This window comes from Furipterus horrens, unplaced genomic scaffold (genome assembly GCF_987537825.1).
Source record: "Furipterus horrens unplaced genomic scaffold, mFurHor1.1.pri manual_scaffold_11, whole genome shotgun sequence".
Lineage (NCBI taxonomy): Eukaryota > Metazoa > Chordata > Mammalia > Chiroptera > Furipteridae > Furipterus > Furipterus horrens.
In genome coordinates this window covers 49,859,518-49,881,678 of record NW_028327181.1, presented here as the reverse complement: position 1 = coordinate 49,881,678, position 22,161 = coordinate 49,859,518, and the positions used below count along the sequence as shown (strand labels likewise).

The window sequence follows — 22,161 nt, the reverse complement described above, 5'->3', positions numbered from 1 at the left end:
CTTCCTCCCTTGAAAAGGAGGCCCCCAAAGGTAAGAAGCCCTGATGCGTTCTCCCGACACACATGCCTCCGCTCTCCCACCCCAACCCACGCCCACCACCACAGCATCACACTTTCCTCCTCCCTCCTCAACTTTTCTGAGGGCGAGAGCCCCAGCAGGTCAGCCAGGTGGGGCAGGGAGGGAGGCTGAGCAGTGGGGCCCAGTGAGGAGGGGCCCTGGAGGAGGGTGGGCTGTCAATCCTGGTGCTGCAACAGCTGCTGGATGACCCTGGGCAACAGAGTTCTGATCCACCCACAATGACGACATGAGGGCCTGCTGGCACACAGAACACATGGGTGTGTCTGTTTCTCAGGAACTCACAGCTTATTAAGAAAGGACGCTGCCCTATTCGTGCAACCTGAATCCAGGCAGGGAGAACCACTCCAGGGAGTGAAGAGGGGTCTCGGAAAGCTACTGACAGGTGACTGTGGAGGCCCCTCCTCCCCGCTGGGTCTCAGTTTCCTCAGCAGCCAAAGGTGAGGGCTAGACTAGAGGGTGCCTCCAAGGACCCTGCCAACCCACTACATCTACCATGCCCCAGCCCCTTCAGATACAGCCGGGGCAGCCTCCTCCGTCACTGGGACCAGAACGTGTGACGGAGCGGAGTGGGTCTGCTCCTGCGAACACACCGGACGGTAGGGCTGGGCACGTCCTCCACACCCAGGTGGAAGTGAAACCTCCCCTCACCCCACTGGAATGAGGAAAGAGGCAGCCTAGCCTTTTAACTGCCCCTTGTCACTTCTCTGTGCCAGCTGGGAATGCTGCGGCACTCAACAGGTATCAGCAATCCAACAGATTTAGCACGAATCACACACAAAGGGGTCAAGACTTCTGCGACAGTTTATCCTGCCCTGTGAGAGATCTTCCAACATTAACCACACAAGGCTCCAGAGTCCTTGAGCCAGAGCAGCTCCACCGTCCAGGTCTCTGACCTGTGACTCCATGCAAGTATCCCAGCCTGGCAGGGAAGACATCTTATCCTCAGGCAGGTGACCGCTCTCCCCACAAGGCCATTTTAAAGACCGAATGTGAACCCAGTGTGTACTTTCTTTTTACCTCTACATTTACCATATAGGCAAGCTGGTTCCAAACACAGTGCATGGCTACCTGGAGGAAGTGAGCCTCAGGCTTCTGTCCCAGCTACAGCCACCACACCCTTGAATAGACAGCCTGATACCACTAACAAGCACCCTCACGCACTGCCTTCTACCTGAAACATGGGCGCCTCGAAGCACTGTTGGGCCACCACGTCCTCACTGGCTGACAGGGAGATGGGTGCAACCCCCCAGTGGGCTCAGGGGAAGGAAAAGGAATCACTTGCACCAACATTAGACTTTGAAGAGCAGTCTGCCCTCTGCCCTCCCATCCGTGAAGCCCAAAAGGAAGGTTCCCTGAGGAGGGGCAGAGAGCAGGTGCAGTAAACACTGGGCTGGAATCCACCTCCTACACTCCCCTCCTCTGCTCCAGGACAGGGGTGCTCCCATGTGGCTGGAGGGGGGTCATAATCGGCACTGCACGGTCCTCCAAAGCCTTCATAGCGTCCAAGGACTTTCTGTCCTCTGCCGCCTGCACTGTCCTCTTCATGCTCCTGAGTGTCTCACGGCGCGGTAAGCACACCACCCTTGTTAGAAATAAAACACAAAGCCCATCTCACCAACGGGACCGCAGACTCCTCAAGGACAGCACAAAGACCCTTTCCCCTCCCTCACCTCCCTGGGGCCCCTCGAAGAGGATCCTGGGCCCTGCTACTTATAGCACCTGTCACTTTGAGGGGCTTGTCTCAACAGGCTGACTCAAGTCGGAGTAGCATCCGAGCTTCGTGGTACAGGATGGGGGCTAACTCGCTTCTCTAACACCTTCATTAGCACGAGAGGCTGGTCCTTTCAGGTCCTTCCCTACGCTGACATGCTGTGACTGATACACTGTGGCAACCCAGCAGCTGTGGAAGGATGTGCAACACCTGGTGGGACTAAGCCGTCAGGGACCACTGTTGGTGGCCCCTGTTTCTCCCTCTCCCTCATCTATGCACTGCCTTTCCTGTGTCTGGTGCCTACATCTCAGGCCTGGCAGCGGAAGCCAGGACCACTAATCAGTCTTGCCCAAAACGAGAGTGCGTAAAGAACCAGAGAAGGCAATGGCAGGAAGAGGGGCAGTCACCCCCTCTGGCCACATGGAAGTCACACCTCTCCCAGGAAGGCGGCCAGCCCTTCCCACTCATCTCCCAGCCTGGTCCAAGGCGGTACCACTCCAGCCCTTCAGACCCGGCTCAGTTCATCTCCTCCTTGCAAACTTCCAGGCAGTCTGCTAGCCCTACTCTGTTACCAGAGCACTTTGCGTTGGCTTCCTCTGGTCTCACCCTTTATGTTGGCTGAGAAATGGCCCCTAGAGATCCCCATTTCCCAGTTTCCAGAACCCGTGAATGTGACCTTAGTTGGCAAAAGGGACTTTGCAGATGTGATTAAGGATCTTGAGATGGGGAGACTGTTCTGGCTTATCTGGGTGGGCCTACATGCAATTGCAAATGTCCTCATGACAGAGAGGCAGAGGGAGATCTGACACGGAAGAGGGGGAGATGGAGTGACGGAGCGGATGTGAGCTAGGGGCCACGAGCCGAGGGAGGGAGGCAGGCAGGCAAGGGCCCAGGTCCTCCCCTGGAGCCTCCGGAAGGAACCAGCCCTGCAGGCACCTTGACTTGAGCCCAGCCCAGTGAACCTGATGTTACACTCCTGTAAGAGAACAAATCGGTGTTGTGTGGAGCCTCTAGGTAGTGGCAATTCGTTATAGCTGCCACGGGAAACTAATATACCTACTATAATGGGTACTATCCAGTATCCACCTTGAAGTTCACTTCTGACATACTTCAGGCACTCAACAGATGTGAGTGAATGAATGACTCATGGATCTGCACCCGCATATGGGCTGGGCCAGCCCTTCAGGACAGGTCAGTACATGTAAAGGACACCCTCCTCCTTAATAAAGCCCCGCTTGCTTACCACTGTTTCTGAGATTCCACCCGAGGAATCATTCCCTGGGCTTAGAGACCTTTCCCACCATAAAGAACATCCCCTTCCCTGCCAAAGAAAAGATTCTTCTGAACAAGTGTTTGTGGAGTAGAGGGAGGGCAATCTGCCTACACACAATTAATGCCTTAAGTGGGTTGGCTTATCAGACACTTTAGCACTGCCCACTTCCCAGGAAGGTCCAAAGCAAAAGACATGGTCAGGCAGGAAGAGCTGGGTGCCCTGAGGGTGGGGTCCTGAGGAGGCGGTAGAGCGTGAGGGGCCTGAGAAGTAAGGGTGCAGGGACGTGGCCCTGGAAGACTCTGCAGCCTGGCTTCATGCTGCCAAGGCAAGCGTGTCTGTGACTGTGTGAGCACTTCATGCACACACAGACACACATGTACTATTTACCTGGCTGTTTTTCAACACAAATGTCTTTTGTTGCTAACTTCCATGAAATGACCTTTCCAACCGTTCTTTCCCTGATGCTACTTAGTTTCCTAACCCATTATTTCAAGCTGTTTACTTTCCTAATCCCTAAAGTCATTTCTCTCTGTGTGGGGAGGGAACCACCCAGCCCATTACCACAAACACTTGGCCTGCAGGCCACAGTCAGAGCTGCCACAGAGAAGTCTACTCACAGCTCTGAAGATCTCCAACAAGGGTGCCCAGCAGGCCCATCCTCTGCTGCTAACCCAGTGCACTGCAAAAATCCCTCCACCAGCCCAAGAGAACTGCTACTCCAACCACCCTCTCATCTCGTTCCACACTAAAAGAGTTGTGCACACTCAAAAAGCTGGACAGATGGCACCTAAATGGACAACAAGACATGTGACGGCACCTAGAGACCTCAAGGGAACACGGTGCATCCACAGGGACGTGGGGGTTGCTCTCCCTCTTTAGCAGCCCCCACCTTGCTCATGGACTAGTGCAAGGATGAAAACACTTCTGAGTTCAAAGTTTATTTTTTAAAACTACCATTATTATCATAGCAAGCAAAGGACTGGGGAAGAGGAGCTGAGCGGAGGAGGACAGGAAGGTTCTCCCAGGCTCTCGTCAGCCGCCTCTGTTAATCGTAGGTGTCCAGAAGTCTCCCCACTCAGGAGCTGCAGGCACAATGGGGAAGACAGAGAGAAGAACGCAGGTATCTCATTATGGCTCATGGGCACTTAACAGAGGCAGGCAGGTGATTACTATCTTTCTGTCTTCAACTCACCACTTATGTCACTGAGAAGAAAGCTGAGTACACGGGACAGTCCCAGTGAGACAGAAGGGCACTCACTGAGCAACCCGGAGTTGCCAAGTCCTCTCAGTGTGATGTGAAAGTCAAAGAAGGCAGGTTCTCAGGGGGAGACCTTAAAATGTTTACAACAGCCTCAAGCACCAGAGCCAAGGACAATGGCAGAATGACTCACCAGCCTTCCAGCAGTGTGCTGAGCTTCTCCCACACCTGGACTGCTACTCTATGTCCTGTCTACGCAGGCCAACACCAGGCCCTGCCTCAAGGTGCTCACTGTCCTGTAGAGGGAGGCCCTCATGAGATGAGCGTCCTGGGGATAAGGCACAGAGGAAGGAAGGTCACGTGTGACCTGGGTCTTCTCTTGGTTCTTGAGAATGGTTCACAGTTACCTGCACAGCCCTCCTACCCCACCTGACTGGTATTAGCTTGTTCCCTTTCCCCTGACCCTCTTTAGTCACTTGCTCCTGTATGTCCTTCTCTAACTCTTCCCTCTCCAAGACTCAGGCCACCCATGTGAAAGATCCCAACACCCTAAGTACAAATGTCTGTACCACCCCAGACTCAGGCTCCAGCATGTGAAACAGTGAGCCCTTCCCTCCTGCCCACTCCTTACTTAGATGGAGACCAAGCAACAGGGAACCCAGCTACTCACCCCACACCTATCAGCTGAGGCCCCATGGGCCAGTCTCTGCGACCCTCTGTGCTGAGTCTCCCCACCCACAAAACAAAGGTCTAGAACAGGGTCCTCTAGAAAGCCCCCTGATCTCACCCCCAGAATCTGCTCTATTCTTTATCCAAACAGTCCCATTATTAAACGTTGGTGGCTTCTATCCCCCAGCTGTTCCCTAGGTGGAAAATGTCACTTGGTTGGGCATGCAGAGTTGTAAATGACCAGAAAAAGATCCCAGCGCAGAACGGTGCACTTTCTAATAGGTACCAGGCTCAAACGTCTTAACAAGCCTATGTCTCCAAGCTCCTACCCAACTCTCAGGTTAAAAATAGGGGAGAGGAGGGAACAATTCAACTCCCAGGTTCCAGAGAACATGTTTACTGAAGATCCCAGAGAGACACACAGAAAATGCCCCTGCATCTACAAGCTTCATTCTAATGGGCAAAGTCTCATCCATCCCAGTGAATACTCTTAGGGAAAAAAGGCACGTGGCACATGGAAGCTTCACCGCTGATCTTTCGACAACAGGACTCCACTGTCTGTAGGCTCTGAAGAGCTCCCCACTGCCGCTGGGTTCATCTATGCCATACCTCACCCTCTCACTTTAACACTTCAAAACAACTGACGGTTGGCCTAAAGATGCTCTAAGGAGAAGCAGCCTGCAGGAAGCCCATAGGCTGAGCACAGGGCCCCTCCCAGCACAGAGCCCCCATCCCGCCACCTGCTCCCTGCCGCCACAAGATGGCCACACAAACACCACAAGGACTGCACTGGTCCCTCACCTTCCAGCCAAGGAAGCCCTTGCATGCATAACATACACTTAGAGATTCCAGTTTATCTTTAACATACTCAAAGGGTCATTAAGCAATAAATTATTCTAACACCCATCCCAGAGAGATAAAAAGTATTTTTAGTTGTCCTGATTAAGGAAAGATGGGATGAGGGACTCAGGTCTAAGGAAACTAAAGTGGACGGGGGTCAAACACCTTCTGAACACCCGTGGCTGGTCCTCAACTCCTGAACACCCACCCCTAGATCGTGCCGGCCTTGACAGCCAGCACACTGGGCCCTGGTGCAGGTAGTTGCCAGTAGCCCCTGCCTGTCTTCCAGCTCCTCTCCACGTTTCCCTACACATCAGCCCCTGCACTGGCCTCAAAGGTTACCTAGGAAGACTGCTGTTCACGCACCAACCAACATTGGCAAGCACTTACTACTTTTAGAAGGTTCAAAAAACAAGTTAATTATTGTGACAAAGTAGGTTAATCAAATGATCCACGCAGGGAGCGGTGCCTTGTCCACACAGGCACACGGACAGCCTGCCCTAGGAGGACACTGTCAGCACTGCGGAGGGGATGGGGACGGAGGGGTTGGAAATAGTTCACAACCTCAACTCAAGTAGCTCCAGACTATATCCATTTTAAAGCTTGGAATGCACAAAGGTTACAGGATCGATCCCTGGTCAGGGCACAGACAAGAATCAACCAATGATGCATCGATAAATGGAACAGCAAATGGATGTTTCTGTGCGTCTGTCTTTCTCTCTAAAAATGATCAACATAAAAGATAAACTTGCATTAAGGTTCGGTGCAGAATTCTGCATGACAGAAGCCTCCCGACTTGTGTGTGACAGCCCCCAGAGACCTCAAAGGAACACAGTGCATCTACAGGGACGTGGGGGTTGCTCTCCCTCTTTAGCCACCCCCACCTTGCTCATGGACTAGTGCAAGGATGAAAACACTTCTGAGTTCAAAATAAATTTTTTAAAACTACCATTATTATCACAGCAAGCAAAGAACTGGAAGGTTCTCCCAGGCTCTCTGCAGGCCTGGTAATGCTGCAAGCCTCCTATGGAGGGAGAACAGGCAGGGAGGAGGACCCTACTCAAGGCCACTCAGCCAGAAACAGACGGACTTGGTTAAAACCCACGTTTCCTGGACTGTTTACACTCCCCGGGCTTCCGGCACCTACCACAACAGGCCTGCCTCCATGCCCTGGAGACTGAAACCATGAGGAAATAAGTACGAAGGTCAAAGCAAGGCCCAACACACGACAGACTTTAAAGCAAATCTAAAAACATGAAACTAATGTGTGAAATATCTTCTCTGATTCTCCATCTTGCCCCATCCTTTGAACATGAAGGATCTCCGTGTCTGAGGAAGCTTCCCTGTCTTTCAATCAGGCACGGGGACTAGTAGGTCTAAAATTAGGACAACAACCTTGAAGACCCAAGGGAAATGACTGTAACTGCCAGTCTGTGGGGGGTGGACAAGACACTGAGAGCCCAGCCTGGCCCTCAGCCAGGGCCACTGTGCCCTTTTCCTCCTGTGCTCGGACAGTAGAGGCTGGCTGAGCCAGCAAACAGGACCACTGGGGAAAAGACCCATCACTCTCCCAGAAAGCATCTCACCTGTTTACAAATCCCAGTTCTGTCACTCATAAGTTGAGCAACCCCATGAACCTCCTGGGCCTCGGCTTTTCCATCTGTGCCATCCACGTTGTGGTGGGGACCACACTAAAAATTGTGCCTGTAGAGCCAACACAGAGCACTGAGCCGAGCACACTGCTCCTTCCCAGCCATCATAACAAGCAGGAAGGAGGCCAAGACCCCATCTTTCCTCCCAGAAGACATCTCTGACTCCCTAGATCACATATTGCCTTGAACAACATGCACATCATGGTTTTGCTTGGTATTTAATCTTCACATGCACATGTGGGTCTCAAAAGTCTGTGAGCTTCACCAAGAGAGGGACCTTCTTTTGGCCACATGCCAGTGCCCTGCAGCTCTTTGCTTTGGATACAACAGCCACCATGGTTACCAATGAGTCACACATACTGGCCTGTCTAGAAAAGCTCCAGGTGGAGGGAAGCAAAGCCAGAGCTTAATAAAGGGGTTCTCAATATTGGGTGCTTCCTAAAAAATCACAGGAAGTGGTTAAACTGTGGATACTTGGGCCTGCCCTCAGGATATTCTCATGCGGGAGAAAGTCTGCACAACGATACCAGGGGAGATACAGGGCTCAGCTGCAAAGGAGCCGGGGAACCTCTAAGACAGGTCCTCAAAGCAGTAGGGCTGAGCAGTGACGCTCCTCCTCCCCGCTCTTCTACAGCCTTTGAGCATCTGCGTCCTCCTCAGGGTTCTCACTGCCAGAAGTAGCCTAAATTTGTCAAGAATAAAGTGGGCAAAGATCCAAATGTCAAAACAACCTCTAGGCCTCTGTCCTAAAGGAAGCAAACTGTCAAGGAGCCAGAAACCTAACCTGTTAGGATGCGACATCATCCGAAGAGTGTTCAGACCAAGCTCACAGCTTTACAAACGAGCACACACATTCCAGAATAACTTCTCCGGCTGGACCTTTGCATCCTTTAGAACTGTCAAATCCACAGCTGCCTCCCAAGAAAAGCACACAGCACTTATATGAGGAACTTGGAGAAGTCAAAACCAGAGACAGAAAGTAGAACGGGGTTGCCAGGGGCTGCGGGGAGGGAACCGGGGAGTGGGTGTTGCACTGGGATAGCGTTTCGGTTCTGCAAGATGAACGGAGTTCTGCAGATGGATGGAACGATGGTTGCACAACAGTGCGGCTGTGCTTAATGCTACAGAACTGTACTCTTAAAAATGGTTAAAATGGTAAATTCAATTACTTATATTTTACCATAATTAGAAACAAACATTAGACCATCTTTTTGCCTACTTCCAGGAGGGAAAAGGAAGAGAACATGAAAGCAAGGGCCCCAAAGCTTCAGTGACCACTGTATTCTGCCTAAAACTTCGAACTCTGCTTCCCCGCAGGGCTCGGTGCCTCTCCGGGAAAGCCTTCTAAAGTGGCCTTTGGGTTCTGCTGATGCCAGCACCTTAGCCTTCCATCCATTCCCAAAAGCTCAAAAAGAAGTGGCAGAATTTGGTGTAGGAAGAAAACCAAAAGTAGAGGAGAGAAGCAGCAGTCTGGGTTTCTAGATTCCTCACTCTGCCCACTGCTGGGAAACCAGAGGCCCAGCCGGGCTGCTCAGGCTCCCACTTGCCTGTGAGGCTGCCCTGAGCCTACCACGCCTCTGCTTACATTTGGGAAATTTCTTTTCCTTTTTTGGGAAAACTGCCTCTCCTCCACACCCACCAGTTACAGGGTACGTGGGTGTAGCAACAACAACAAAAAACTTCCCAAAAAAGAAAAAGTGATTCCCAAAGGTTAGTCCTAACTGAAAGCGGCATGGACGAGAAAGGCAACAGTCAGTCCCCAGAAGGCCCAAACCTAGCAGAAGAGCCCAAGCAGAAAGGGCTCTCAAAGCAGCCCCCAAGGCAGGCCCGTGCCCAGGGACGAAGGCCCCTCCTCCTCCTGGGACTCCTGACAAGCACAGCAACTGCCATGCCCCTCTTGGTCCTTGCGAACGGGGCCCACACAACCCCCCTGTCTGGTTCTCTCTGCTGAGGAACCATGAGGAGCTGCACCCCCTTACCACACCTAATACCTCTCCCACCTTCTCCCAGCTCTGGCCTTCTCAAGCTGAAAGCAGAAATTCTGCAACAATGCATTTACAGGGATGGCTAGCTCCACTGACCAAATATTTACTGGGCCTCTGCCATCTAAGCCCCAGGCCAGACAATGTAGAAAGATACCAAGAATTGTCAGGGGCCTCCCCCAATAAAACAGAAAAAAGAAAAAAAAAAAATCTAGTTGCTAAGATAACATTTGAGCAAATTAAAAGAAATAGTAATGTTGTATAAAAGTCAAGTAACAACGTGAAAGAGATTTTGACTAAGTGTTAAGGGAAAAGTCTAGCCATAAAATGCTACAAAAGTTATTGCACGCAGGTTAGCTAGGGAGGCCCAGGGGAGAGGGGAGCGCTGGGGCGAAGCTGGGCAGGAGCGGTGGAGCTGGTGGTGGTGGTGGAACCGGCTGCTCAGGGCTGCTGCTCTGGGAGGCCAACCCCAAGATGCGGCCACTACACAGGCACGATGGTCCAAGCATGCCACAGTAAAGGGTACCCATGTGTTCCCTGGGAAAAAGCCATGCAGACGCAGTCCTGCTAGCCCTGTGGCCGTCTGATGTGCGGGGATACGCCGTGGAAACCCCTCCACACCAGACACCGTCCCTCCCTGTTCCCTGCCCGGCACCTACCACACCAGCCAGCAGGCTGAGCTTGTCCTATCACTTCTCTCATTCCCAGAAAATCTGATGACTGAATCCTTCTGTACCTTTTAAGAACAGGGATGATAACAACTCATATTTTACTTTAAAAACACTTGAAGAAAATTTTAAAGTTACCGACAAGGTCTCGCAGGTTTTCTAAGCCTTGGCACCACTGACATCTGAAGCCCGATCATGGTCCTGTAGGCGGAGTGGCTTGTTCTGTGCATCACAGTGTGTTAGCACCATCCCTGACCTCCACCCACCAGGTGCCAGTAGCAACCCCCCCCACCCCACGCACTTGTGAGAATCAAAGATGACTCCAGACCGTGCCATTCCTTGGAGGCACCATGGGCCCCAACTGAAGACCACAGCTTTAGAGACTCAAACAGAAGACTTCCAGCATGGCTAGAATTCAGTTCACACACAGACTGCCTAAAAAGTTCTCCTGCTTCAGGTCTCGGGACCCTGCTGGCCAAGTGGAGGCATGAGTCGAAGCTTCGGGAAAGGTGACCCTGGGCTGGAGCTCTAGGGTTCTAGGTTGTGCTCATCTCGTGAGTGGCCGTGAAGGACAAGGACCCATGCAAACCACCGGGGAACTGGAGCCCACCTGTAAGCTGCACGGCAGAGGCCCTGATGCTGACCACTGGGCAGCTGGCATCCGACTGCCCCCTTCACCCAGCCTCTTCTCAAGTGTAACCCTAATGCTTCCTTGTAACCTTCCCCATACATAAAAGAAAATCCTTACCCACTTAAGTGTTGCTTTAAAGGTATTTCAAAGCAACCACCACTGGTTTTTCACTCAAAGAAGTAATGTGACTTTACTCCCAAAAGGTGCCGTGTACCTATACCGCCCACAGTTTGGGCAGATCAGCACTAACTGCCTCATGGGGTCAGACTCTTAAGCTCCAAGGTCATCTGCCAAAAAGTGGCCCATGGCCCCAAACTCTCACCTCTGGGCATTCCCCCAAAGCCCTGGCTGCAGTCCCAAGTTTTTCTTGAAGCTTCTTTCTTGTCTTGTGTCACTGAGCACAGCTCCACTTTGGCCCTAGCAGTGCATGAAATAACACCCAACCAGCATCCAGGTTGCTGGGAGACCAGAACGTCCTTCGAGGTGTCAGTTCTCACGGCTCCATGGCCCTTGGGGTGCAGCATGTGCATCGCGTTTGTGCCCACACACAAAGGCGTCTCCAGCGGCCACCCCCTCTGTGCTGTGCAGCTGAGCTGAGGGGAGTAATGAATTGTGCTGGACTCCAGTTAGACCTAAAGAGAGATTTCCTGACCAGAATACCTGGTCTTCAAGGGAAGTTCAGTCCAGCCTGAATAGAATCCACTGACCTCTGAGGCTCCTCCTCTAATTGTCAGCCTTTGCAGGACTTCAGAACAGGTCAGTCAGGCAGAGGGAGGACAAGCAAACCTCAAGGCTCCTAGCAGCCCAGCTCTCCCCCTAGAGCTACTGCAGAAATGACAGCTAAGCTGGGATCACACATGGAAGCAGCCCTGGGTTAGCCTCCACGCCTGCTTCCTTTCCTCAAAGGAAACAAGGGTCCCAGTGAAATCAGTCCCCCTGCTCTCACCACCACCACACCACTGGCACACACCTCTAACTCAGTCACCTCAAACTACTCTGGACCACAGATGTTTTTGTGGCAAAAACCGCTGTGGCCCATCCACACTGTATAATATGCTCACAGGAAGGAGCAAGACAAAAATTCTTTTTAAGAAGGAACCAATGAAGTGATACTCAATTAAGAGCTAGGTGTCATACCTATTAATTCCATACCTAGATGTCGACCCATTAATTTATCCCAGAAGTAAAAGAGAAAGCATCAAAACACAAAAATTAGAACATACGTGTGGAAATGGATCCACTTAGGGCCTATTCACCTATGAGCTTTAATAACTACCCTAAACTCCAAGTGCACACAGTCTCTGCGGTCCTAGGGAGGACAGGCATCTCTGCTCACACTTCTGGAGTCTGCTTTCACCCTTAAAGCAAAGAAATGAACTCTGGGTGGGATGGGGCCGACATATTTTACATGGTGTGACCAGATTTTCTAGGATAATCCCTATTTTAAAATGCTGTCCAAATGAATGCACATACGCTCACATACATACTCAAATGGAACCAGAAAAGATGCTCAAATCCTCCATCTTCAACCCTTTATTAAGTTTAGAATTCAGTCATATCTCAGATTAGTTAGGAGACCAATCTCCTTTAGAGAAAAAAAATCAGGATACAAAATGGGTTGGAAAAAGAAAAGCCAGAACATTCTGCCTGCTTGGTTTTCAGGTTTGCCTCTGGACCAAGAGCAGTAAACAGTCACCCAGCCCAGGAAGCAAGAAGCAAACCAGGCGGGCAGCGTGGCAGGAAGGAACCTGCGTGCTCGGGCTTAGAGACCAGAAGAACAACGATGACCAGGAGGCCTCAGCAGATCCACTGGATGAGCAAGGCCAGTTACAGCAACGGAAGTGAGAGGCAGTCTTGGGACTGCAGCCTGTGGAGGCGTGTGTGCTCAACTTCCACATGCACACCCAGGGCCCACCCCCACCTGCCCCGCTGGCCCCCAGCCTGTTCCATGTCTCGTTGGGAGTGCAACGGCCAAGACCAACATCTATGAGCCTTGGAGGGAAGTGACTTCCTCCCTCACTACTTACTCTACTTACTCTCAACCGTGACCACTGAAGACATCTCAAAACAGAGGTCTGGGTTGTAAGAGTAATCTCTACCAACCACCACAAGTTCTTCAAAAGAGAACAAGGCTCCCAAAGAGAAGCCCAAGTGAGAGTACACAGATGCTGTGCTCAGAGATGATGCCAACGCAGCCATCATAAAGTGGCCTGGAGAAGACAGAGGTGGGGCGGGGGCAGAGGAGGGCCTCACCATCTCATCCAGAGCGTAGCGCAAGAGGCCGTGCTCGTACAGGATAAAGAACCGCCGCTGCCATTTCTGCAAAGGAACCGAGAGTAGGTGTTTAGGAGGGTCCTGGCCCTGATCTCCATGTGTTCAGTCCCTGAGTCTGACAAACCTCTAGCTAAAGGACGCTGGTTCCACAGCTTCCATTTCGGAGCTAGAGAGCAGGAAAAGAGGGTCCCAATGTGGAAGAATGGTGATTTATTACCCAGGATTGGACCAGAGGAGAGGCCCAAGCCACATAGTGTGTTTCCATGTAAGTTATTGAGATTTAACAAGATGCTTGCTTTATTTTAATTTGCAAGCTCCTCAGGAGCAGATGTGTCTTGGTCACCTTTTTGTATACTTGATGTACGCAGCACAGAGCTTATCACATACCATGTATCAATATTTATTTGATGAATCATCTGACATGATATGGAATAACCTGAGAATAGGAAGCACTGATTCCCTGCTTCTGAAGAAATCTAGGAAACTGCTGTGAAAGGTTGTTATGATGACCCACAGGGAATGGGAGAGAGGGAAAAAGGCAGCCAAGCCCCAACGCTCACTGAGAAGCGAGCTAACAAAAACCGAAACTGAGGAGGTATGAGACCAGTGGGAGTAACTCCGATGGCCAGGGAGTGTGCGACTGGCAGGGTGCCTGCCCTCTGCTCGGAAGCCGCGGCCCGGTGCTGGGGGCCATCGGTGGTCCAGTGGCACTGACAGCAGGAGAAAGACCATGAGGCTACGTGCCTTCCTCATGAGGATCTCATGACCTATTTTCAGCATTCAAAAAAACCCAACATAATTCATACTTTTACTGGCAATAAGGCCACAAGAACTACCTAGAATATCATGTCTCTTTGCTTTGGGCCAGAATTACATCATTTAGAATAATGACTTTCCCATGAGAAGCTGGGAATGGCAATCCTGTATGATCTAAATACATTTAGAAAGGAGCTGCCCACTGGTTACCCCAGGCACTGCACCACAGTCCTTGGCATGGATGGCAGAAACAGGACAGTCCAATGGCCTCACCAAGAGGACCTGTAGAGGACTGTTCCACACTGGGTGTCCATGGGGAAGCTCTTCCCAGGAAACATTTCCAAGGCCCCTATTTGTAGTCTTTAAAGACAAAACCCATCCCAGAAGGAATCCCAAAGGACCAGACACAGCACCAGGTCTGTGGGGTGCCACCCCCACCCAGGAGTGTGGCATTCGGGCTGGTGGCAGCAGAGACCAAGAGGCAGGTCAGAGGCTCTCTGGGCGAGCAGGGGACAAGAAGGGGCAGAGCTGCAGCAATGTGCAGGGTGTGGGCAACAACACCTGGAAAAGTGGAGAAAGGAAGCTCACTGTTTTCACTGGAGTCCAATCCAAAGGGGATCCCTGGCAGAGGAAGCAACCACTGGTCAGGGACAAGGCTCCAGCAGCCTGTGCACAGCAGGAACCGCTTTGGGCTGGAGTGCCCAGGAGAGCAGGGGCAGGAGCAGGAGCAGGAGTAAAAGCGAGTCCTCAAGACCCTCATCCCTTCCTTAGCGCTTATTTCTGAGACTCTAGCTGGGGAGGATGGGAGGGGAGGAAAGTGAAGAGGGAAGAGGGAGCTGCAGGAGGCAGGGCCTTGGCACTGAAGAAACTAGGAGCCTAATTAGCATAATTGCAAACATTTGCTGAACTTTTGCCTTTTCCATTTAACTATTTCTAGAGTTAAGTTGACCCCTGAAACAGGCAACACCATGTGAGAGCTTATTTTGAAGGCAGCACCAGGCTTAGCTACACAGAACTGAGACTGCCTACGGGTCCTACGAGTTTGCCGAACAGCGCTCCTGCGGATCCTACCATTCGGTGGCCCCCTGTCCACTCCCCATCTCCTTCCTCCTTTCTGTCAGTTCGCCCTGAGCAGAGCCCCTCTCTGGTCCCTCCCACCCCAGGAGTTGACTGATTCCCTTACCCGAGACCGATGTACTGGGTTGTCAAAGTCCGTCCCATCTGGAGCCAGGAGCAGCCAGCCAACATAAATGGGTTTTGCCTGGAGGAGAAAAGGGCAGGTCGTCAGAGGCCTTGGACCACAGAGAAAAGACAGGTCTCAACAGTCAAATTCAGGATAAGCACTTGCAAGAAACAGAAATCCCCTCTGCCTAGCACACCCCACACACCGCCTCCCCCAGCCCCAGGATGCGACAGCAAGGGGCCACGGGAGGCCTGTAGTGTCTGGTGTAGAGATGGGAACACAAAGCCCAGGGGAAAGAGGAGAAACTGCAGAGTACAGGAACTCCTCAGAAAGCAGACACCTCTCTCAACTTCCTGATCAAGTCACCAAGATCAGAAAAACGGCATTTTCTTCAATAACCAGGTGAGTGCCAATGTGCGCTAGGCACTAGGTATCACGTGAACAACACAGTCCAAAGCCCTCATCCTGACAGTAAAAAACAGGGTCTGAGAGAAGAGACCCGGCTTTAGTGATCACAGCCAGCACCGGCCAAAGCAGCATCCAGTGACCAGCTGTGTGACCTTGCGCTGAGATGCCCTTGAGCTTCAATTCTCCCATTTGAAAGGGGTATGGATAATAATTACATCTACACCTCATGAAACTTAGGTGAGGATGGAGATAATGCAAAGGAATGTAAATGGTGTAGCCACTGTGGACACCAGTTTGGCAGTTCCTCAAAAGGTTAAATGTAGAATTTCATACACCCCAGAATTCCACTCCTAGCTATATACACCCAAGAACACTTAAAGCAGGTACGCAAATAAAAACCCAGACATGAATGTTCACAGCAGCACTATAAACAATGACCAAAAGGCAACACAACCTAACGACCATCAACAGAGGAATGGATAAACTGTGGCACATCCATACCATGAAATATTACTCGGCAGTAAGAAGGTGTAAGTACTTAATTTTTTTAAAAAAAGACTAATATAGGAAAGGGTGAAGCCGGGGAACGTAAATGCATGATCCATGGACATGAACTAAGAGGGGTGGGATTGCTGGGGGAAGGGAGTGCTGGGCAGAGGGGAGTAAAGGAGGAAAAAATTGGAACTATTGTAACAATATAATCAATAAAATATACTTAAAAAAAAAAAAAGGCGTAAGTACTGATACACACATACACTACACCACGGATGAACCCTGAAGACATTATGCCGAGTGAGGGAAGAGAGACACAAAAGGCCACGTACAGCATGATTCCACCTACATGAACAGGTAAATCCATAGAAACAGAAAGCAGATTAGTGGCTGCCAGGACAGGGAGGGGACAGGAGATGGAGAGTGAACACTAACAGATATGGGGGTTCTTTGGGGGGTGATGAAAATGTTCTGAAATTAGATAGTGGAAATGGTAGCATGACATTGTGAATATGCTAAAAACTACTGAATTGTACACTTTAAGAGGACGAATTTTATGTAAATTATATCTAAAAATAAACTGAGGAAAAAATATACTGAGTACAGTGTTTGGCCTGTAAGTGCTTAATAAATGTTAGCTACTATTATATTTTCATATTCAAAGAGTCCCCCTCATCCAAGACCCTGGCAGTAAAGAGCTCAACATGAACTAAAAGATCCGGACAGGTACTCTGGCCCTGCTTCCCTTTTTAGCCACACCCAGGCGGTGAGAAGGGGTTTGGGAAAGCCATAAGCAGGCCTATCTGTCCACTACCCTTTGGTGGGCAGTAAACCCCCACCTTACACATAAGGATTGATCTCTGGGTAAGCCTTAAGGGTTCTGCTGTCACACCACCTCAGCTTATTGAGGAGGAATCTGTGACTCAGAGAAGGAAGGTCACATGACAGAGGTCACACAGTATCTTGATGAGCCAAGAACATTTTTTTCTTAGCTTCTGCAGGGTCCTCAAGGACCCCAGGGGAAGCACACCGGCTTCTCCCCATGAGCGTGAACAGGGCAGGTAAGAGGGGCTGTGGGCAAGGGGTGTGGAGTGGGCAGAAGGAAGGAAGGGGGTGGCTGGCTTTGATGAAACACGGAAACGGGTGCTGGCAGAGAACCAGGGGTTAGAGGGACACGACTCAGGCAGGCCACTGTCTGAGCAGGGAATAAAACTCTGCCTGAGAAAGCAGAAGCAAAGAGAGTAGAGGCCTGCTTTTTCAGTAAACACCAGCAGCGCACAGCCATCCCCAGGCAAGCGAGCACGCCCGGTCTCTCTCCCACATCACTCAGGGATGTGCACACTCGGCAGACCCCACAAAAGCCCGCACAAAGCATTGGGGTGGGTATCCTGGGCCAGGTGAACCCCACTTTGCCCATCAGCCTTCAGTTCCCCAACCTGGAAAATAAGGAGGTTAGTCCAGTCATGTCTCCTCCACTTGGGTCTAGCTTTCATTGGACACCACCCTCCTAGTCCCTGGCTGCAGCACTGTGGGGCAACTTCACATTCTCAGCTATATCTACTTAACCTGTCCCTGAAGGGACAGTGGGAGACCTGAGGGACTGGCACACGTTTCCTCAGAACCTGGCCACCACCAGTGTCACTCACTCAACAAATGTCTCCTCAGTGTGCTGTGTGCACAGCCCCACGGCCTGCCTGCACCCACCCTGCTGGGCTATGACCTCCTTCTACAGATCAGATCGCCCCTTCCAGGGGTGCGGGATGTCCTGAAAGACAGGAAGCCTGGGCCAATGGAGGGCACAGGGCCAGGAACAAGTGCTCCGGGAGGAGCAGCAGGCTGGGAAGGAGGTACCGTTCCATCAAGAACATTTACCAAGGCAAAGTCACAGTGACAGGAGGCAGGTTAATGGCTGATAATGGCCAGGGGATAGAAGGACTTGGGGGGGGGGGGTGACAGCAAAGATGTACAAAGCTTCCTTTGGAATGATGAATATGTTCTAAAATTGATGTGGTGATGGCTGCACACCTCTGGGAATACACTGAAAATCATCAAATTGGGTCCATCGCAGGATATGTGAACATTATCTTAATAAAGCTGTTAAACAAAATCACTTACCAAGGACTGTGACAGGCAATGGGAGAGCAGAGATAAATAAGAAACTGCTCCTATCTTCACAGCCTCACAGTCCAAAAGAAATGTCAATTAATGAATCCTCTTCCCACACCTAAGAAGACCATATCAGGGGAGTGGCCAGGGAACATGTCGCTGTAAATTTTCAAGTGACTCTGCCCCATCCCCTTCCTCCTCCTTGACATTTGGGAAACTTCATTCAGAGAGACAGGGACAAAGATTTCAAAGGTCAATAACCTGGTCCATCAGTTTGTAGGAAGGGAGGTGGGACGTGCCAGGCACAGACGCTGGAGGGGGAGCAAGAGGCGGCAGGCACAGTCCTGACAGAGTAATAGTAGAGCAAGAAGCATCTACGGGGCTGACTCGGTGCCTACAGCTGAATGACAAGAACCACCAGGCCTCTGCTGTGCAACTTCAGGATCCCAGGAGACAGCAAGGTACCTGCCGCCCTGCACTACCACCCAAAGTGAGCAAACTGGGAGGCAGAAATGACCGTGAAGGAGGTGAGCTCCCCCACCCCTCTGTGCACACAGGAGGATGGCCTGGGGAAGAGAGGACTCTGGGCAGGAGTGACTGCACCCTGGGGCGGTGAGGAAGGACCAGACCCAGCCGTGTCAGGAAGTCCAGAAGCACCAAGCAGAGCCACTGTCACCTTTCTTCCTGGGGAAAGGCCTCCAGCAGGCTGGGAGGCATTCTCTTCCTGAGAACCCCTAACGACCTGAAACGCAAACTCTGAAACAGACAATGCAGGAGTATGCTCTAGTTTTTTTGTTTTCTGGCTTGGCTTTTTGTTTGGTTTTGGAGGGGGTGGTGTTCAGGAGAAGTAGGTATCTGTTGTTAATATCGATGATCCAAGCTGGGCTGGAAGGACCCAAAGAATGGAACTGAGTTCTATTTCAGGCTGGCTGCCCTGGAGAAAACCCAACAGCCTATACAGCCCATGTAGGGGCTAACACATGAAAGCTTCTCTTCCAAGGAAACTCAGTCTCCCCTCCCAGATCCAGGAAAGCAGAGGCTGCTCTTCTTGCTGGCTGGTCTCTGCCAGGAGGCTGCTGGTGGTCTGGGCAGACACCTCAACTCAAAGCCCTTCCAAATATGGTTCCTTGAAACTTCTGCTTCCTGGAATATGGGGTAGATGTAATTTTCCCTATTCCTCCTAAGTAAAAATTAAACCCTGGACACTGTATATAAGACAAACCAGAGAAGATTCTGAAAAGTGGATGGAGATACTTCAGGACCCAAGAAATAACAAGGAAGTATGTGCCCTGGCTTTTATTTTTGCCTCACTGTCCCAGGCGGGGGCCTGGAGGAGTAGGCAACCTGGAAATGCCAATGAGCACAGACAAGAAAACAAAAGCCTGTTCTCTTGAGCTGAAGATCCAGGGAAGAGATACCTAGCAAGACAGAAAACTCTTAAGACAGTAACGACCCTACACTAGGCAGACGCCACAGAAAAGGTGCAGCCTGACCCCCACTATGACAACAAAGGCTAGACTTCCACCTTGCTGGCCAGCAACTCTGCAAGGGAAGTGTCAGGAGGCCAGGTAGGGAGCTAGGACTTCCAACCCCCCAGCATTAACAAGGCCCCCTCCCTCTCCCTATTGGGGCAATGTCAGAGGACATGTGGGGTGCTGAACTCCCCCTCCACTCCCACGGTAACAAGGCACCTCCCACCTAAAGTGTCAATGGAGGCCAAGTGGGGGTGGGGGTAGCTGTGCTTCTACCTAAAAATAAAAAGGCTGTGGCTCCCCTACCCCTGCTAAAGTAGTGTCAGAAAAATCCAACTGAAAGAGAAGTGTCAAACACAATCCAGAGGCACCTAACAAAACACAAAAATTTCCATGTTTCAATCGAAAGATCACCATCATGCCAAGAACCATTAAGGTCGTAAACTGAATGAACAAAAATATTTGACAGAAACCAATACCGAGGTCGACGTGTCGGAATTATCTGATGACAATTTTAAAGTAGCCATGCTAAAATGTTTCATTAAGAAATTATGGTGTGGTCAAGATGGAGGCATAGGTAGACACGCTTCATCTCCTAGTGCAACTGTAGAAAGAATTATAACTAAATCTTAAAACAAACAACACCCAGAACTGTCAGAAAGTCAAGGTGTATGGAAGCCCGACAATCAAGGACTTAAAAAAGCCACATTCACCCAGGTGAGAAGGAGGGGCAGAGCTGTGGAAACCGGCAGAAAGGTGCAGAGACGTGGTCTTGTGCAGAGAGACGGCGGTGGTGGTGGAACCAACAGTCCCACATTCACATGCGGTGGATAAAAATCGGGAGGGACACCTTGGGAGCGAGCGATCCCAGCCCCAGGCCAGACTGCACAGCCCAGGGTTCCAGCAACAGGAAGATAAATCCCTGTAACTTCTGGCTGTAAAAATCAGTGGGAGCTGAAGCTGCAGAAGTAACTGCCAGATTTTCAGGAGCCTCCGTTTAAAGGGGTTGCATGGACCTAGAATGTATGTAAACTGGGTTGCATGGACCTAGAATGTATGTAAACTGCCGCCGCCCTCCCCACCCCCGGTGAGGTAACTGGGAACAGGGCACCTCCAGATGCCAGGAAGAAGCACAGTACCCTCTCAAGCCCTCCCTCGACACAGAGCCACAAAAGCGTGAAGCGGGTTGTTCCACCCCGGCAAGTACTTAAGGCTCCACCCCACACAATTTGCAGGTGCCTTTTCTGCAATAGGCCATGTTACTAAGACAGGGAGTCAAAACAGCTCTACCTAACACACAGAAACAAACACAGGGGGGCTGCCAAGTTGAAGAGGCAAAGAAATATGGCCCCCCAAAAAGAACAGAACAAAACCCCAGAAAAAGAACTAAATGAAATGGAGATAGCCAACCTATCAGATGCAGAGTTAAAAACATGCTGGTGATCAGGATGCTCAAATAACTCACTGAGTACAGCAACAGCATAAAGGAAGAAATGAAGGTTACACTAAGTGAAATAAAGTAAAATCTACATGGAACCACCAGTGGATGGGAGAAAGCTGGAATTCAAATCGATGATTTGGAACATAAGGAAGAAATAAGCATTCAACCAGAACAGCAAGAAAAAAATCGCAAAGAAAAAATAAGGATCATATAAGCACTCTCCGGAACATCTCCAAATATACCAACATCCATATCATAGTAATGCCAGAAGAAGAAGAGGAACAGCAAGAAATTGAAAACTTACTTGAAAAAATCATGAAAGAAAACTTTCCTAGATTGGTGAAGGAAATAGACATACAAGTACAGGAAACACAAAGAGTCCCAAACAAACTGACCACAATGAGGACCACACCATGACACATCATAATTAAAATGCCAAAGGTTAAAGATAAAGAGAGAATCTTAAAAGTAGCAAGAGAAAAGCAGAGAGTTACCTATAGAGGAGTTCCCATGAGACTATCAGCTTGATTTCTCAGAAGAAATTTTGTGGGCAAGAAGGACCTGGCAAGAAATATTCAAAGTGATGAAAAGCGAGGACCTACAACCAAGATCACTCTACCCAGCAAAGCTATCATTTAGAATGGAAGGGCAGATAAAGTGCTTCCCAGACAAGGCAAAGCTAAAGGAGTTCATCATCACCAAGCCCTTATTATAAGAAAATAAATAAGATCAAAACTATGAACATTAAAATGACAAATTCCACAACTGAATCTAAAAAATTAACTAAGCAAACAACCAGAACAGGAACAGAATCATAGGTGTGGGGATCATTTGGAGGGTGATCAGCAGGGAGGGGGTAAGGGGGAGAATGGGGAAAATGGTGCAGAGATTAAGAAGCATAATTGGTAGGAACAAAATAGACAGGAAATGGAGAAGCCAAAGAACTTATATGCACGACTCATGGACACCAACTAAGGGGGAGACTGCTGGAGGGAAGGGGGGGTACTGGGCAGAGGGAGTCAAAGGGGGGAAAACTGGGACAACTGTAATAGCATAATCAATAAAATATATTTTAATAAAAAGATACAACCTTAATAGAAGAAATTATGAACATGCTTAGAATAAATGAAGATACAGGAAGCCTCAGCAAAGAAACAGGAACTATAAGACCCAAAAGGAAATTTTTAACCTAAATAATATAATAACTAAAATAAAAAGTTTAACAGATAGGCTCAACAGCAGAATAATGAGAACCAAGGAAAGAATCAGCAAACTGGAAGACAAAACAATAGAACCTACCCAATGAGACAACAGAGAGAAATGACTA

General features: G+C 50.2%; 1 protein-coding gene and 1 long non-coding RNA gene across 4 annotated transcripts in view; both read right to left on the bottom strand.

Annotated features, from left to right (window-relative positions):
* The window catches only part of LOC149997536 (tumor necrosis factor receptor superfamily member 13B-like), a 39,409-nt gene extending 24,419 nt beyond the window's left edge, over positions 1 to 14,990 (bottom strand). Inside the window, exons 1-2 of the mRNA XM_090290519.1 lie at positions 14,916 to 14,990; positions 12,956 to 13,021 (exon numbers count right to left, since the gene is read on the bottom strand). Coding sequence (XP_090146645.1) covers positions 12,956 to 12,958 — 3 coding nt within the window. The 5' untranslated portion in view covers positions 12,959 to 13,021; positions 14,916 to 14,990. The remainder of the gene's footprint in view (positions 1 to 12,955; positions 13,022 to 14,915) is intronic.
* Positions 3,985 to 8,499, bottom strand: LOC149997537 (uncharacterized). 3 transcript variants are annotated; one of them, XR_016513917.1, is made up of 5 exons: positions 8,206 to 8,499; positions 7,949 to 8,103; positions 7,356 to 7,473; positions 4,454 to 4,588; positions 3,985 to 4,144 (listed from the first exon to the last, which is right to left on the bottom strand). It is a non-coding gene; the product is annotated as an uncharacterized LOC149997537 (long non-coding RNA). The 3 variants fall into 3 exon arrangements; XR_016513916.1 differs by lacking the exon at positions 7,356 to 7,473 and having other exon boundaries at positions 8,206 to 8,484; XR_016513918.1 differs by lacking the exons at positions 7,356 to 7,473; positions 7,949 to 8,103 and having other exon boundaries at positions 8,206 to 8,464.
* Positions 14,991 to 22,161: the final 7,171 nt, after the last annotated feature.